We start from the raw sequence: 18,492 nt of genomic DNA on the forward strand, positions 1-18,492 counted from the left end.
ACGTCTTTTTTTTTTTTGTTCTCCAATGTGACGACACTCGCATTACAATGGGAGCGGAGTGGAAAAATAAAATGAGGTAAAGAAAGGATAGCCTTGTAAATAAAGTAAGGATAGCCCATAAGTAAGGATAGCCGTATTTTGACATTCCAGATAATCGGGGTCTGCGGCTTCTCTTGAGCGTACCTTTAAATGGTATAAGGCGAGGTCGTTATTTCCACGTCGCAAAGAATGCATCCGCCTGGAACGCAGCGCGTCTTGCAGTTCGCCATTACGGCTTTTTTTTTTTTTCCTTTATGCACGGAGCCCGGCGAGTGCTCCCATATACTCTTGAACTGCATCAGCCAGGCTCAATATCGAGTGTCGGTGCTGCGGGCTCTCGTATAAGTAAGTATTTGTGCCCGCGCGAAGAGGCCGTCCCGACGGAGCCCTCGTGAAAGACTGAGTGGAAGCTCGTCTGGCGGAGGCATCGTGAAGTAAGCCCTTTATTCCTCGACTTCATTTTTTTTTCCCGATGGAAAGAAGAACCAGGAAACGAAAAAACGGGAAAGTGTGCAACGTATTAAAAAAAGAAGAAACAGTTTGTGCGTATCGGCCGCGCTCTGCGTTCTATGGGCGGCTTCGGCGTGGGTGCCGTTTATTCCATCGGCCTGCCACCTTGTTCCGTGAGATAAATGGCCTTTGGTGCTAGAGGCGAGAGCGTGTTTGAGAGAGAGGAGGAAGAAGTGAAGAGGATGACGTCGTGGCGGCGCCCTGCACTCTGGCCCCGCGTGGGCGTCGTTCCGAATTTTTTTTTTTTTTTTCGCTATGCCGGGATGGAGTACCGTTACGGGAATGGCCGAATTTGTCGTCGCCGCGCTGGCTGCCCCCGCGCATTCTCCGGGATTGGAGCGTTTCGGAGGAGCGATGTTCTTTTGCATTTTTTTAAGCTTTGTTAGCTCTATCTTTCTTGTTTGTTTGTCTTCTGAATGCGCATCTAGCTTATGTTTTGGATCACGAACTCTCTTCCACTTCTTTCCTCGCATGCGGGGGCCTTTTTATTCTTTTTTTTTTGTACGTGTTATGTGGGACACGTGTGCGTTGTTTGTTCTGATAACGTGATCGAGTTAAAGAAATAGTGTCCTAATCGTCATTGTCGGGCTGGTTTCTAAGCGTTGAAATCGCCGTGCTTGGGAGAAAATTTAAAGATTATGACGATTGATGGAAAGGGGGAGAGCTGCATGAAAGTCACTCCAATCGAACGCCAGTGTTTTATACAGTATCCACCCTACTTATACGCCCTGCTGACGCTGATCATCATTTGGTATGACGCTACGAATATACACTGAGTTGATTCATTTATGAGGTTTAACGTCCCAAAACCCCCATATGATTGTGAGAGACGCCGTAGTGGAGGGCTCAGTAAATTTTGACCACCTGGGGTTCTTTAACGTGCACCCAAATCTGAGCACACCGGTCTACAACATTTCCGCCTCCACCGGAAATGCAGCTGCCGCAGTCGGGATTCGATCCCGCGACCTGCAGGCCAGCAGCCGAGTACCTTGATAGACCACCGTGGCGGGGCGAATATACACTGAGTTCTCCCATTTATGTTTGTTCTGAGCGCATTGACAGCGAGAGTAGCGGAAGGCCTCTCACTTCACAAGCAGCCACTCCTCTGTAATCGTGCCGGTGATTCGAGCGCTTACGTTTTTTTGCCCTTCGCCGTCGTGCTGGTGCCCCGCGAGGCACTGGAAAGCCTTTAGCGTTCATCAGGTTAGCTGAAAGGAACGCGCGTGAGGAATATGGCTGCATGTTAGTGGAGTTATGGATGGTTGACAGTGCTTAACGTTTCCGGGAAACAAAGGGTGTTTGACTACGCAAGTGGATGACGTTGGTGTTAGCGTTAAGAAGAAAGCAAATGTGGTGTAATCTTCTGCTGCTTGAAAGAAAGCGTGGCGTACAGCAGCGCAGAAAAGGGTGAAAACAGAAGATGAGCTTGTAAGGAACCGTACGTAGCGCATAGCAACGCAGAAAAGGGTGAGAACAGAATATGGAAGATAGGTTGGAGAGTTGAGCTGCCTTCGAGGTGGACTTCGACACGTGCGCAACTTCCGTCGACCAAGCGAAAATCAACCTGTACTGGAATTCAGTTGCGTTCTTGTGTATGGTTGTGGTGTTCCCTTTGGTCTCTCCATGCTCTCCTGACGTAGCGACCGCTGCATCGACGCAGGAGCTGTATCGGTGCCTGTGTTTGCGACAGATAACACCGGGCACACGGCCATGACGGTTCCGATCGTTGCGTTATTTCTGCCTACGTATGGGTGTGTCGCCTGACTGAATGGATTAGTAGTTCGTGTTTTGTGTCATGGTGGGTGTTTTTGTTTCGTTTCTTTTACTAGTGCACGGGTATAGTGGAAGAGGTCAATTGTAGGCTAAATGCTCTTTCGATCTTACACAGGAGCCCGATCAAAATTACAGAGGGGTCACGAGCGCGGTGCAAACGTTTGCGCTGGCGGCGTTGGAGCAGCGAAAACGGCAGCCGCTCAGAACGCCCACTCACTGGAGCGTTTTCTTTGCTCTTCGTTGCTGCCTTGGCGCGGCGCCTCTTATCTGCCGAAACACGGCGTCTGGCTCATTTTATCCCGTTGTGTTTGCCGAACCGCTGGCGCTCCTTACTCGCCTTTTGTTCGTACCAGAACAGGAAACTTCCTTCCCCCGGGTCTCGAAAGTTTGGCGGCTTGAAGTGGGCGCTGCCATAATTTCTGCTTAAGCTTGAAACTTCAAAAGAAAAGGAAAATAAAAGAGTGAGAAGAAAGAAAAAGAGAGAGAGCGAGGAAGCTTACGACATACGCTTCGAGAGCCAGGCACTGCAATTCGTCAGTCTTTTCTCTCTCTCTCTCTTTGTTTTTTACTTATTTTTTCAAAACTCCTTGCGTATTTGCAGGGACAACGGTAAAGGGGGCGGGGGGGGGGGCGGGAAGAGTGGTGGTTAGAAGAAGGCGCCTCATTTCTGCAGCCCGATATGAAGCACAGCGCAGCGCCGAGGGGACAACGGAACTGATTACATTAAACTGTTGTGTTCGACGTTGCCGCTTGTTCCCTCTCGCCCTTCTTTACACGCACTCCTTTTCTCTGTTTCTTCTCCCTTTTTTTCCACGGCGTGAAGCGATTTCTCCCGGTTATCGCTTCCAGTTTGGCTTGACCAAACGCAGCAACCTTGCGTGCGGGTCGAGTGACTCCTTACGGCCCGGTTCTTTTACGCCTGACACTAACGTGTTTTAGTAGTGGTGGTAATAATGTACCGTTTACGCTATAGAGTATTACCGTTGTGCGTTAAATGGAGAAACACCCGAATGCGTCTTGGCTGCACCAGTACATCGACGCGTACAGAAACGCCTCGAGACGGTCATTGGCTAACTACGGCGTTACGACATATTTCGTACGTATACCGTTCGGTAAACCGCCGCTACTAAGGTACCCTTATGTTTATTGAGCGAACGCAGCATTTCGCGCAGCGGTCATTTTCCTGTCTTCTGATTATTCTTATCAATAGTGTCATACATTGTTTAGAAGTGATCATCATGAGTCGGCAACAAATGCCGCTGGAGAGTTTTCAGAATTGCTACGTGCACACCAAATGTTCGCGACATGTAAACGCAACATGGCAGGATCGGAAACAGGCTTGTTAGAAGCTCACATAGCGGCCTGGCGGGAAGGAATATGCAGTGCATGTCTCGGAATCATATTTATCTTTAAAAAAAAAGACACTCTTCTAGTATAGTTAATTTATAACGACACGCAGCTGTTACAACTTGTAATTAGTCCAGAAAGGTTTATTCAGCGTGACACTGTTGGTCTTTCGAACTCGGGGGTGGTCTCTGAATGCTAGACTCCACCGCTTGGCTGAAAGAACGCTCTCGGGGGAATGTGTTCCTGGCACTTCCGCCGGAACCATTGTTGCCTGCACAAAGCCGCGAAAGGCTTACTGCTCATAAAGGCCGCGGAACTGTACCAAAGCGTTGTAAACCTTTATCTTACGCTCTTGTGTGTTCGTATTAACGGCATCTTTCTATATTTTTTTTCTTAGAAGCGATTTTTATCATCATTTCTTGCGTGTAAATGGCCTCTTTCCGTTCACTCAAGTGAGGAGTAGCCGACCGGGCTTGTCCTTGGCTATCCTCTCTGCTTTGTTTTCTTCCTGGCTCTCTTTTCTGAAGTCGAGGTGAGCACTATGAAATTCCTCTGCGTGTGTTGCTCTGAAAAGCCGACCCGAGACACAACAACGAACGTGGAAAAAAACTCATGCGTAACACTGTCCCCACTTTGCATTTTTGTGTCTTGTGGCGTTCAGTATAAATATCGATGGTTTGGGCACATGCTTGCGCCAAGTTACCTTTTCGTCCACTTTCATTTCTTAGAATTTAAAATATTTTACTTCTGATAACAACCCCTGTACTATTCTTTGTCTGTTAGTTTTCGTGTATATAGTGCCTAACGAAGAAAACGAGCCCCTAAATTTACACTTATCTCTAGAGTTGGATCCGCACATTTCTATGTACAAAGCAGGCTGGATAAGCTGAGTACGAGCCATGATAAACCGCTACTGCAGTGTAGTGCAGCACGCATTAATATAACTGTATACTCTCATTATCTCTTCCTGCATAGTTTACTCATTTCAGAAAATCAGTTTCGCGTCTCCATACAGAATGCCGTGGCTGTTCCCGACATACGAATGTTATATACAGCGCGAGGTGAAGAAAAGAAACAGTTGAGTGTTGTGTAGATAGAGCGCATTGAGGTCTTTCACATACATCCAGACTATACGTCGGGCTGTCTAGTACGCAATCTCATCAGCACGCTTCCGGCGGACATTGCCGTATAGCTTGTTCTCGTCCGTGCGCTGCTATACACGTGTGCTGCCCCGTACGCAGCAAACGCGCTTAAGGGGTCCTCGTCTGCTGTTGCTGCTGCTGCTTATTCGCCTAGACGAAAACGAGATCATTCCGATGGTCTGAGCGGCTGTCTGTTCGTTCTCACGTTCGCTCGCTGCTTCGCTTTCAGACCGTTCCTACTTTTCCAGTCGTCCTCTCGGGGTTTTAGACAAAAACGCACAAAACATTGCGCCGAAGCTCTCAAAATGAGATGCCGCTGCCTGAGTGAAAAGCAGGGGTGCAGAAGGCTCTGTTGCGTTGGGCAACTGAGTCCCGTGCCGGCGAGACTGTAGTGATGTCTAGTTCTTCGACGTCGTTGTGTTCATTTCTCTGATTTATTATTGTTTTTGTACCATTAAAAGCTGGCACCGAAGCCCCGCGCATATGCAGGGATGAAAGGCGGAAGCGTACAAATCGCCCGCGAAAGAGATTTTTCTTTTGCCGGAGCCATTTCGATGGCACATTTGGGCCGCTTCGCGTGGGCGGTGGACGCGTTGGTTGTGGCGGGGTTTCGCTATTCGGCCCCGCGATGCAGGGACGAGCTAGGCCTTTCCGCGGTGTGCTGCCAAGCAAGAAGAATAATCGATGGCGCCAAAGGGCGCTGCTTGCTTGGAGATAGAAACAAAAAAAGTGTATCGTCTTCGCCCTACTTTTGTTTGTTGTTCTTTTTCTTGGTTCCGTTGGTGCATCGCAACTTTCCCATCCCTCGGTGTGTGATTGTGAATGTTGCATCGCTTTCTTCTCGCCTGCAAATGTGCGCTTGCGAAAGTCGCTCCTTTTGCGTTGTTTACTGGAAAATTATTTTCTCTCCCTTGCTCGAGTTATTCAAACAACTCTACTGCGTCTTATTTCATACGATCTAGAAGCCTATCTGCATCGGTCCATCATTTTCTTTTCTCCTTTTCTTTTCACTCCTCCTCCCTCGATGTCCTGCTTCCGTCATGTAGTCAGATTTGGCAATGTGTATACGTCCGCGTATGTCAGACCCCTAGGCGTGGTGGACCCGCTCTTGACACCTGTCGGGTCTTCCTTGCATTTTTCGCGATATTTCTGTCACCAACTGCGTGACGCTTTCGAAAATTCTGCAGAAACACACAAAAAGGCACGCGGTGGCCCTACGTCGACGTGATACCAGGCATAATTAACTTTTGATACGCTTTGTTTTATCGCGGGACACATGAAGTCGTTGATGATTTTTTTTCTTGTTTGTTTGTTGTTCGTTCATTTGTTAGAGGCCGCCTGCTTTACGTACTCACTTTGAAAAAAATTGATTTTATCCCTGTAAATTTTGTTCGTTTATTTTTCTCCAGAATTCTGTCCACTATGATTATATTGTGGCAGTAGAGATATCCGCATGAATAGAAGCACAATTTGCTTTTTGTTCTGTGTATGATCGTTTCTTTTTCATTCTTTATCATTTGTGTTGTGAACTGGCTAAGATACACGGCGGGAACACATGCTTTTCGATATCAAAGTGCCTCAGCAAAATCTTAATCGTCTCCGTACTCACTTCTGCAGATTATTTTTTTATTTATAGCTTCAAAAGTTTTTGTTCTATATACTGCAGTTCGTAAAATACAAATACGTGGGCTCATCACCGTTAATATTACTTGTAAAATGAATTCTCATTCCCCATTTCACACGCTCATCTTAAGACACAATTTGCCTTTGTGGGTAGGGCGTTACCAAATCCTCTCAAGTTTTTTTTTGTCGCTACTTTTTTGGACTACCGCAACACGGTTTTAAAATATTCCATTCAGTTAAATTCAATCGAAAGACATATTCAAAGATCATTCGTCAGAGCGGGCTTCACCGCAGCGTTTGCACATGTAAGGTAAAGCGCACTTATCTTGGTTTCTAACGTGCATATATATATATATATATATATATATATATATATATATATATATATATATATATATATATATATATATATATATATATATATATATATATATATATATATATATATATATAATCTCGCAACTTGTCGTTGGATGTATTCACGCGCTATATACTCACCGTGTATTTTGTGACTGATCGTAGAATAAACGTTTTTACACTTAGTGACTCACCTTTGTTCCTTAGATACATTGGTCATCTGTCTTCTAAGTCTGATTTCGTTAGCGTACCGCGTCCGCAGTTTCCATGTCATTCAGGGCATGCGCGTTGGCCTCTGTTGGTGGCAATAGCGTCCAGACCCGAATGGGCAGTTCAGGGATCTGTCCTTTGTGTGTCCATCTTGAGGACTCTCCACTTCGGCCGACCCTGATTGTCTGGATCTCGGCTGTTTCCGGGTTTTCTTTCGCAACGTCATTTTGGCGTGACGAAGCTCTCACAACTGTCGACACAAATGAGAGAGACTGATTGCGCTTCACCGCAACGAATGCAGCCCCCGGAGATCCGCTTTTTGACGCCCATCTTGAAGGATGTGCACTGAAGTCAAATCACGTTAGCCCTTAGGTGTATTGCGGCTGCCTGTTAAACTCACCTGGAAGGTTGACACGTATTTCCTGCATGATTATCACACATCTGAACGTGTTTATATGCAAGTTCAGGCTTGTCAAGTTTTTTAAGCGTCCTGTTACTGTAGGATTAGGTTCATTTTCTCACTTTTTTTCGCTAGAAATGTGCAGGCGAGTTTAGTGCACGACGTACTTAAGGGCGTCATGATGCCAACGCCCTTAAACATGATGTCAACATTAAGCATAGCTCCCCAGGACGTCCATGGGTGCCACACCAAGAGACGTCCAACTCCAAGGCGGCCGCCGGCACTGGCGCACCTCGTTGTCGTCTTGATTCTTTCACCTCCGCGGCCTCCTTTTTTTGGTGATCTCCATACACCATGACGTATGGCAGTTTTCATGGAAATCTAAAAACCGCGAAGTTATTGAGGAGGGGACCTTAGACAAGATAAATGACAAGTATGCTGAATTGTCAAAGTACGGGGGCTTCAATTGGTGTCAACCTTTGTTTTTATTTTTGCAGTATAACGCCGAGTATTTATTGAACACGTATGTGATGGTTTTTTGTTTCTTTTTTTTTCGTGTGAAAATAGTGGTTCTTATTTGTTACTCCTTGCGAACTTTGCACTGTAAACATTAGACTACTCGACCCAAGAGTGCCAGTTATTTGGATGTTTCGAAACTGGATTTGAAATTGCTTGTAAAATCGCCTTGGCGAAATCGCTCTTTGAAACTAAATTCTGTGGTTACGAGAGCGCCTGCCTCGTGCTTCTTTATTTATCCTCGAAATCAGTCTTGATTATCCCGTTTCCGTCTATGCTGTCGGGTGCTTTAGCTGTAATAACGTCGGGGGTTTCGCGTCCCAAAACCGTGACAGGATTATGAGAGACGCCCTAGTGGAGGACTCCGAAAATTTCTATCATCTGGTGTTCTTTAACGTGCACTCACAACGCGCAGTACACGGGACTTCTCGCATCTCGCCTCCATCGAAATGCGACGGCCGGCATCGAACCCGCGACTTTTTGTGTCGGGAGCCGAGCACCGTGACAATGCACCAGCGAGGCGGACATGTGATCACCGTGTCTTTCATTATAGAGTAATTGTGGATGTAGTCATGCAGTTATTAGCTTGTCGCCCGATACAAGAGCTCTCTCTCTCTCCTTCTTATTTACTCTCTTTCTGTGTACTTGCGTGTCCTCCGCCGTTTTCCGACACACGAAACTCTATTTGCAATGTTTAGGCGAGTGGCGGGCTTTAGTCCACTCTCCGCTGCCTGGAAATGACTCGTTATCGAGGTAATTGTCTCGTTAAAAAAACTCCTACCGCGCGCTCGTTTGAACAAACTCGGGGCGTTCCCGCATAGTCGCGGGAAACGGCAGCGTTGCCGTCTCTGTCGGCTCGAGTGTTCGGCTTCGTAATTTTCTGTCCTTGACTTAACAGCCCGCGTTCCGGTTCGACGTGGAAGACTATAGTGAGCTCGGCACCTGTAAATAGCCGTCAAATAGCCACGGGGATTGGGCGCGGCTTCTTGAGAGAAGACTGCTAAACATCTGAAACAAGCCTCTAAGGTCACCCTTCACTTTAGCGAGCTGAGCACAGCGCCGGCGCCCGACTGAAAAAGACTCGGCAGTCGTCGCGAAAGGACGCCGGCATATTGCTCATATTTTGCAGACATATTCCTGCCGAAAAGCGGATCTGCAATCGAAATTCTCAAATCAAGGAGTGAGCGCCCAGCGTATATGCGCGTTCTAGAATACGGGGGTGCAGACGTCCCCCCGCAATTCCTCTTGCATCTTTCAGCTTGGGGCATTGTTTTAGGGTTGTACTTGCAACTTCCGAAGGGTCGCATCCTTAACCGTTTAATTGGCTCGTGTTGGCGATTGGCACGTTGTTGGCGAGAATGGGTCGGTGACCTAACGCCGTGTATTCCCAATAACCGTCTAATCTGCGAATTTCCACTTGTACCATATAACCGTAATCATATAACCGAATAGGTTGTATGATTAAAAACATAGCAAACATGGTGTCTGTATAATTTTGTTTGTCTGACATGTGATGTACATTATATGATGCAGGACATACACAAGGAACAAATTTGTGCATATCTTCCCTTATATTTCGTCATTACTTTTTATTTTTTGATACTTCATTTTTGGCGATAAAGGTGTTATGATTGCTGGATTTTTCTTTTGCGTTGTCTTGCTTTTTTTCTTTTTGCTTGCGTTCATGTAATCTTCTGTGCTATGCTGGTATCAGGATCTTTCGTAGTAATGTATATATATGTTTTCCTTACACCGTATTTGGTATTGTAATGTTAGCTCATGGTCTTTATTGTTATACACATTTTTATCATTGTCCCACCTGCCTTGTATAGGGTTCACTGGCCTCGTCAAGCTGTCTATGAACATAGAAGTGTGGCAGCTTGGGCTAGTTGGTATGACATGACGATAGTTATAGTGCGAGAACAGAACGACGACACAGTGTCCTTCGTATACCGAATAAGTTACCCTTTTAAACTCTCTTCCAGAGGACAGGTGAAAACAACCAAACGACTATTTTACGTAGCAACGGGCGCCTACATCTTGCTCTGTTAAACGAATGTCTTTTTTTTAACATCGCGAAGTGATTTAATAAGGTCGTGAAATGTCGAATTTTCCAACCCAACTGTTTTCACGCGTATCCGTCTACTGTAGCGCTGTTCGTTTGGTAAAAAAAAAGGAAACGATAAAGTGAACAGCCCAGCATGGCTGTATACCGAAGTCCATTCGTAAGAATCCCTGAATTGTGTGTGCACGAAACGTGACGAGATATCGATACCATCTTCCGCTAACCCGGTATTCAGCAAACTCATTTGCTTATTATACAAACGAACGCCCTTTATAAGAGAAGCTGATATAAGAGACAAACATATATAAGAGACACCAGTGGGCCTACAGTAAAATATGGGTTGGTCAGAAAGTGCAAAAGAGGTGGCCTGCTTATACAGACATGCCATATAAGAGATGATAATTGTTACCCAGACTATGCCGCTTGTAAAGGGATTTAATTGTACCCACATACCGTACAAAGTACAGAACCTCTAGCATCTCGTCTCATACGCAAAAGAAAGAAAGAAAGAAAAGAAGGAAGAAAGAAAGAGAGGAAGAAAAAGAAAGGAAGAAAGAAAGCTCGATTTTAGCGCCGTGCATGCGTGGGTCATTAATTACCGCTGGCGCCGTGAGCTTTTCCTTCCTGCGCGAAGTTCGTTCCCTTGCCCTTTCTTCCCTTGCGCCTTTATTTTTTCATACCTTTGTTGCGTCTGCACCACGCAAAGACAACGCCGCAAAGAAACACTGCATGCGTGCGAGATCCGATCGAATGGCCCCTGGCGTTGCCTGCCTGCGTGCCTCTCCCGTTTCGCGCGTGCGAACAGCGGAGGCCACGTTACTACCGGCCACTGTCGGGCACAGGGTTGCCCGCAGAACCAGCAATTCGTCTTCTTTGCGCTGTCATCATCAATCTCTTGTTTTCGTGCCCGTATACTTTCTCGTGAACGCGTATGAATATTAGTTTTCGCTGGTGCCCGCGGAGATATACGCTAGCCTTTCTTTCATGAATCTTTATTTTGTTCTGTCGCGTATTAGCCGCCCGTATGGTTCAGCGAGCCATTATTATTAAAGGAGAGCCCCACAAGTGCGTACCATGGGCGCGTGCCAGCAAAGACAGGGCCCCGAATGCGTTGGCGTACTCGTGCAATTAGCGTTTATTTGTACCGTTACTGTGACAGAACGAACGTCAAGAGGATGCACATGTTTACGTTAATGTTATTATAAAAGCAGTGGCGGAAATGAAAGAGCCAAAAACGTCTATGGAGGAAGTTGAGTCTATCGTTTTTTGTTTGTTTTTTCGTTGAATATCAGACCTGCGAATACAAACTTTCGTGTCATTTGCTTATTTTTTGCAATATATTTTCATTGTATAATGTAAGTTTGAGGAAAACGGTTTGGTTTGGTTTGGGAAAACTTTATTGTGAAACCCTGAAGGCGTGCTGCCCTAGCCCACGGCGGGCTGCTCGCACGACGGGACAGTAAGGGTGAGACCATAGCGCCGCATCAAGAGCCCTCTTCGGACTCACGATGCTGCGCTTCGGAGTATAACTCTAATAATAGTGTGCAGCTCCGCGGAGCAACGGAATACGGACTTAATTTTGGCGTCCATGTAGACAATCGCATCTTAGAACTCTAGAAGAAGCTGTAACAAAACATTGATTGATTGATTTGTGGGGTTTAACGTCCCAAAACCACCATATGATTATGAGAGGCGCCGTAGTGGAGGGCTCCGGAAATTTTGACCACCTGGGGTTCTTTAACGTTCACCCAAATCTGAGCACACGGGCCTACGACATTTCCGCCTCCATCGGAAATGCAGCCGCCGCAGCCGGGATTTGATCCCGCGACCTGCGCGCCAGCAGCCGAGTGCGTTAGCCACTAGTTCACATAAAAAAACAGCGCCAATAACGAGGGACAAGAGAAAGAAGGATTGCGCTATCGCAAAAAGAAATACATTTTCTTCGTAACGTTAGCACACGTGTTGTTCAAGGTGCGTTGTGGCGATGATTACGTGGTTGTTAGGTGGATTCTGTTTTCTTTGTTATGTATTTTTCTCTTTTCTTGTCAGATACTGCCCAAGTATATATTGTGCGGTTCTAGCAAATAAATCTTGTTGTAAGTCAGTGCCGCTGTCTGTCTCCTTCTTTCTCTTGTCCCTCGTTATTGGCGCTGTTTTTTATGTGAATTATGTCGTACAAACTCGCCCAAGCAACCACGTTAGTTAGCCACTAGACCACCGCGGCCGGGCAGCTGTAACAAAACATTGACCTAGAGCTTACGGTCGATCTTTTTGACGTTAAAAATCACACCATCTTAAAAGGAGCATGCGAAGCAGTGCATGGGTCGACCTGAAAGTTCCGTTTATCACGGGCATTTTTCCCGATGTTAACGCGTCCTTCCAAGTGGCTCTCACTATGAATTCACTGTATGGTTTCATCGCGCGTCTGCAGAATTCCCATTCCTCGACGCCATCACATGATTGCTGAGAGAGTGTAAGGGGAGAGAGGCCATAGCGTCTTACCCAGCCCCTTTCACAGGCTGGAACGCGCTATCGCGTGGGCGCGTTTTGGCACTGCTTGGGCCAGCTGTTGCGCATGCGCAATAAAGGTGGTCACGCCGCACACCGGATCGAGCTTCGCCGTGAGCTCCTTCGCGTGCTGCAGAGCGTTGGTCGTGGTTTAACGCGAGTGATAGTTTCTGTGCAATGGCTGATCGTGGCCATAACCATATAATGGATTTGGGACGTTAAACCACACATATCAATCAATCAATGGCTGATCGTGGCGTTATTACAAGATGCCGCGATGTCGACTCGGTGACTTCATTGCCTAGTGTCGCCATTTTGTTCCGAATAACTTTTTCAGTGTTTCGAGAAAGTGGTGACTTTAATCATTTTTTCCTCGCAGGACTCATGGGCCAAAGGCTTGATACCCGCGGACGTACCCACTGAACCGAAAGGCTATACAACCGGGACATCCTCCGGTATACAGGTAAATTACGTTACCTATATGCAACCGTCTCCACGCGACAGCTCAGTGGCTGTGACCTGCATGAGGTGTGATCTCCACTACCCGCCGATAGAAAATATTTTCCAGTGCGAAATCTAATTTCGTTTCGTGTGTGCAGATATCTTAAAGGATCATCAAGGGGAAACGGGTAATCAAATTAGACTTACGCGCACAACTACTACGCTTTAAAGAACACGCCAATCCATCTCGCGACGCTTGGCTGAAAGCAAAAAAAAAAAATGCAGCCAAGACAACCGCTCGCTGACTGCTTCGCATGAAACCGATTACCACAAGACTTCGGGTCTTCCGAATATATAACAGAATAGTAATCGACAGTCGAAGTTTCATTATTAAGTCTCACACTGAAGTTTTTGCTTGTGAACATCAATGTAATAGGGTAGATTTTTTTTTTTCCTTGGTGCATTGCCAGGATTCGCTCTATAGAAGGTTCGCACGAAATTGGCGCGTCTAGTCTTTGGTTTTTTGAGAAGACGCTGTACTTCATTTCTACTTATTAAGGACTATGAAAGCACTTTAGGAGGTCCTCAAAACTCGTCACGTCACATCGACCTAGCGCGGGAGTTTCAACGCGGTGCCAGAACCAACGTGACGTTCTCTTTATCCATGCTCTCTCGCTTATCAGGTGTCCTCCTCACGGAAAAACTTGTGATTTTGGTATTTATTTACTGTGAGCAATTTCTTAGGTCTCGTCTTAGCTCTTTATTAGTACTAAAGAGATCGTTTTTTTTTTTTTTTTTACCTCAGTGTCCCTTATGATGCGTTCCGCGAAAGGTAGCCAACGTTGATTCGGAACATTCCACTATCCGTAGCGCCACCCGTAGGCTTCCTGCATATGACGTGTAACTATAGTACCATTCGTTATTAATTATACATGCATATCTCCCGCATCTCACCGGCGTAACGTTACTCGCATTCCTTAATTGCTTGGCCCATGTGGTAGTTAATTGGTCGTACCGCCTCAAAGTAATGCGATCGCAGCTAGATGAGAAGTGTTACGATCGTTTTCGGCAATCTGGAGTATTGTATCCTGAAACCAAAGCACGGTGTGCTCGACGATGCGCTGCCCGGTCGGGAACGCCGCCTCGGCCGGTAATCGAACCCGCTACCGTTATTGCCAAGTACGCTGGACCAAGTCATGGCCAATTTAGCGAGCTTAGTCGTTGCCACCCAGCTGTCGCCTGTAGTAATTCCACCATCGCATTCTGCTGAAGTTTTTTTTTTTTTTGTGCGCAGATTAGTCGCACGAGGGTTTTTTTTTTTTGCTATCCTTCTATTAGTACATGCCTCTTCTTTTAGTCTTCCTCTTTTCTGCCGTCTTTCAATTTTTGTCTTTTTTTTTTCGGGCATGGGCCGCTGCATTACAAACAGCAGCTATTTGGGCCGGTACATCCACCTATGCACCTATAGCGTGAAGAAAGAACGCTTTCTTTCGGTTCCGCGTAATAAAGCGTTTATTCCTACACCTCAGGTGTTGCTTGGTCCCACGTAGGGAGCGGTTCGACCTCGTGTTGTGCCGTCTAGTGGGCGCATTCGTTAGTTTGGACAACTTATATAGCCGCATACTGTATCTGTTATACTGAGTACATTCACTGTGCACAAACTTCGGCTAGTGAAAAAGGTCTTCGGTGCGCGTTTGTTCAACACCTTCGAGTCTACCGTTACGTCGCGTCTGCATGAATAAACCCCTTTCGTAGACGCAACAATATACAGTAACAGTATCTCCCCGCACGCTCGGTCTCGCGGCACCGAATTCGGGAGCTACCTATTTGCAACGCAGCGTCGTTGCGTTTGTTTCCAGAAACAACAGCAGGCCGTTTATCCTTGTTTGCGCTGTCGCTTCCGTGCTGTGGTGCCCTCTCGTGGGTGCCATTGCGCTCTCCTCGACGTCCTTAAATTCTCGTCAGCTCCACTCGGATTCAGGTGAGTGCTGTGACAGAAATGTGGGGAATCACGTAAAGTGAAGGTTGAGATAAAGCAAAAAGCAAAAAAAAAATACCCCAGGACTAAAAGGCCTCAACAATACGCCCCCATAGCTCGTGGTCGACTGTATACGATTCAGTGGAAGACGCCTCGTTTATCTTTCCGTTGGTGGGGAAGGAAAGTGCATTCCGTGAATATCGAGCTCAATCGTCTCGTTACTGCCGTCGTGTTGCCGCATTAATCCCGCCTCTGTTGAGCCATTCAACCTTTGCCCTCACCAGCTTCTTCTCTCTCTTTCTCTCACACAGACACACTCAACACAATCATGCACGCGCTCTCGACCCCTCTTTGGAGCTTAGATGGTCTTCATAGGCCTCCATCGGGTGCGTCTGTATGAGCGTTGTTCGTGCGTGCCTGATCACTCGCACGGCGCGGTGAATGTTTGATTTCCTTTGAGAAATCCGTTGATGACACGTAAAATAAGAACAAAATCACAGCATATCCACGGAATGAAGGATGATGAGTGGGGCGAAGTGTCCGTCAATCCGCCCGTGTTGCCGTCCGTGCGTCCGTCCGCACGTGCGCCCGTTCGTGTGTCCGTCCGTCCGTTCATCAATCCGCGCGTACGTGCGTCTGCCTGTGCGTCCGTCCGTCTATCTATGTGTCTGTCTCTGTGCGTCCGCGCGTTTGTCCATCTAGTGAACACGTCAAGTACCGTCACCTCGCTTCTTTTTATAATATAATCATCATACACAAGTACCGCCATCCAACGGACAATCCAAGGACTAAACGAGAGTATGTACCACACTTCTGCTGTCAGAGCTTCGTTAACACCGAGAGCTTGGTAACGACGCCGTGCTACGTTTTTCGCAATATGTGAAAGTGCGCATAAGTGCCCGAGGGTGGGTATGTGCCACTGGTATATGCGGGTATGTGCCACAGGTTACGCACTACGACAACGGGGGACGCACAAGCCGCCATAATGAGCTTCGCCCCTAAAAAACGAGTGATCCTCTTCCGCTCTCCGACTGCACAGTGATAGAAAAGGCCTGCACCGGGGACATCTCGGTTTTGTCTAACACTTGCACGCGAACGTACTTTTGCTACGTTCTTCCTTTTCTTTTTATTTCTCGCTTTTCTCTCTCACACCTCCTTCCCCGGCCGTCAGCCCCGCATTCCCGTTAACCATAAACCGTTCTACGAGTGGCTTAGGTTCCTTCAATCGTGCATACGTTGTCTAAGTTCAGTGACATTTGGGCGGAGATTATAAATAATTTAAATATTTGATTTTAATGAGCACAGTAATGAATATTTAGGTCATTAATTAGTAATTCAACTGCTACAGTGGCCGTCGACCAGAGCTTAGCGGTGCCTAGAAGAAAAAAGGAATGTTGACGCAATACATGATTAACATATATCGTGCTATTTATCACTTTCTTTCTCTCTCTCTCGTTTAAACACGAGAGAGGAGCTACACGAGAGCTCGCAACAATATATACACTCTGCTTAGTAACGTTAATCATGTATTCCGTCACCCTTCCTTTCTATCTCAGTTCATTTCGGTGATGTTTCGAAATACCGTTACCTAGCTGCCGCGTTGGACAAGCACTCAGCGTACACGTGTTCACAGAAACTTTCTTTTTTTTTTCGCTCTCCGCAGGCGCTATAATAGCCGCTGAAGAACTTCGTTGCGAAACTCTCGTTCAATATGCGAACCTCCGCCCCACCAACCTCTCCGGGTGCAGCGGGCACGGCTCCTTAATTCCGTTAGCGAAAGCGTTTCTTCGCCCGCATCGCTATCGCGTTTCTCGCGCAGAGCGGCGGCGCGCGAGACATAAGCGTCGGAATTGCGCTCCAGGCATGCGGCTGCAGGCGGTTTCGAAGCTTTTGTTGCCTCGAGGAGGGCAAGCATCGGGAGGCTGCATTCTATATAAGGAACCTGCTCTCGTTATTATGGCCGCGAGTTTTCAATTCTCAGAAAAAAAAAAAGCTTACCTTTATCATTTTCTCCTCGCGACCGACTCGCATCTATAAACCCTTTCTCTCGGTGTCCTAACGGGTGCGAGGGAATTGCGATATGCAAATTAGGGGTAAAGCGGCGTCAGTTTCGCAATAGACGCAAGGCTCTCGGAGGGAAAGTTTCGGGAAACGGGAAGTGGGGAATGGATAGCTATGATCGTTGCGCGACGACGGTGGAGACTGCGAGACTTCCGGTATGTCCGCCGGCACGCGTGTATATATATATATATATATATATATATATATATATATATATATATATATATATATATATATATATATATATATATATATATATATATATATATATATAGCGCAGCGAGCGTGTATTCTGCAGGAAGCTGGGGAACTTTGCCTAAACTGCCGCACGCAGAGCCGTGCGTGGCGAATATTGTGGCTAGCCGTACTACCTTTTTCTTTCTTTCATTCATTTCTTATCTTTCTTTTTTTGCTTGCATCTTCTTTCACCTGAACCTACGGCATTGAAGTATACCTTAAGCCTTGTATAGACAACGCTGCATGCAGCTGTTCTTCGTTTCTTAGTTTCAGGTGTGCGCCAAGGGTTCATTCATAGTTTCAGTTCATTCGTCTATCTATTCACTTATATAGCCCCTTCCTTATTTCCTTCATTTGTTCATTCGTAGACTGGAAACGTGCTATCACGCCATTTCTTCGTCTGTCATTCGTTATTCACGCTCTAGCTGTCACTCGTCTTTCATTTATTCGTTCGTTCATTCAGTCAGTCAATCATGTACAACCGGTCGTTCTGCCCACTTAGTCCCTAACCGAGTTACCCATCCCGGGGTTTATAAACAGCTGCGCGCAGCATCGCGTAAGGAACACGTGCTCCGAAATCGGCGATGGCTCGATAGCGCCGTCTGGAGGCGGGCCTTCAATTTCCCTCGCGGGGAGTCGTGATTCGAGAACGTGTGCGCGGCGCGCCGTCCGTCGTCTGGGCGACGTGGTTTTGTGGTTTGCGAAGAACAGACCTGCCCGAAACGACTGGGTCGAACTTGAGGCCTTCACTTTACGTAACTTTTTTTCCCTTCGTTTTCTTTATCTTTTTGTGTGGCTTGTATGGCGGTTGGAGTACGGTTTCCGGCTTTAAATCAATACAGACGGAACGAGAGCGCTCTCGACGCGAATGGAGGTCACGCACGCCACTGAAAGAATCATTGGGGCGTGTCTGCGCCGGTTTTTATTGCGGCCGTGCAGTGACGGACGAAAGTTTTAAACGTGAGGGCAGGGTTGTGGAAAGTATCAGAGCCTTTGAACGGTGCCGCTTACACCGTCTGCGGTAAGTACGTAAATACCGTATCCGTTGTAGTCGTCATGAACTCGTGATACGATATGTGGGGTTTAAAGTCCCGAAACCACCATATAATAATGAGAGACGCAGTCGCCATGAACTGTACTGACACGATTTTATATAGTCGCCCTACTTTACCGAAATTGGAAATACGAAGTTATGGGGGTCGACTTGCCATCGAGACCGAGACTAGTCTTACAATCAAGTAATATGATTGTGCTAGCAAACAGGGACGAGGGAAATAGAACGGCT

The 18,492-nt window shown here is 46.8% G+C and overlaps 1 protein-coding gene across 2 annotated transcripts in view; it reads left to right on the top strand.

Annotated features, from left to right (window-relative positions):
• Nucleotides 1-18,492, top strand: part of RhoGEF3 (Rho guanine nucleotide exchange factor 3) — a 439,898-nt gene that overhangs the window by 319,667 nt on the left and 101,739 nt on the right. For both annotated transcript variants that reach the window (XM_037429583.2, XM_075887586.1), the window contains exon 3: nucleotides 12,870-12,953. In XM_037429583.2, coding sequence (XP_037285480.2) covers nucleotides 12,870-12,953 — 84 coding nt within the window. The remainder of the gene's footprint in view (nucleotides 1-12,869; nucleotides 12,954-18,492) is intronic.

The sequence above is a fragment of the Rhipicephalus microplus genome, chromosome 1 (assembly GCF_043290135.1).
Source record: "Rhipicephalus microplus isolate Deutch F79 chromosome 1, USDA_Rmic, whole genome shotgun sequence".
Classification (NCBI taxonomy): domain Eukaryota; kingdom Metazoa; phylum Arthropoda; class Arachnida; order Ixodida; family Ixodidae; genus Rhipicephalus; species Rhipicephalus microplus.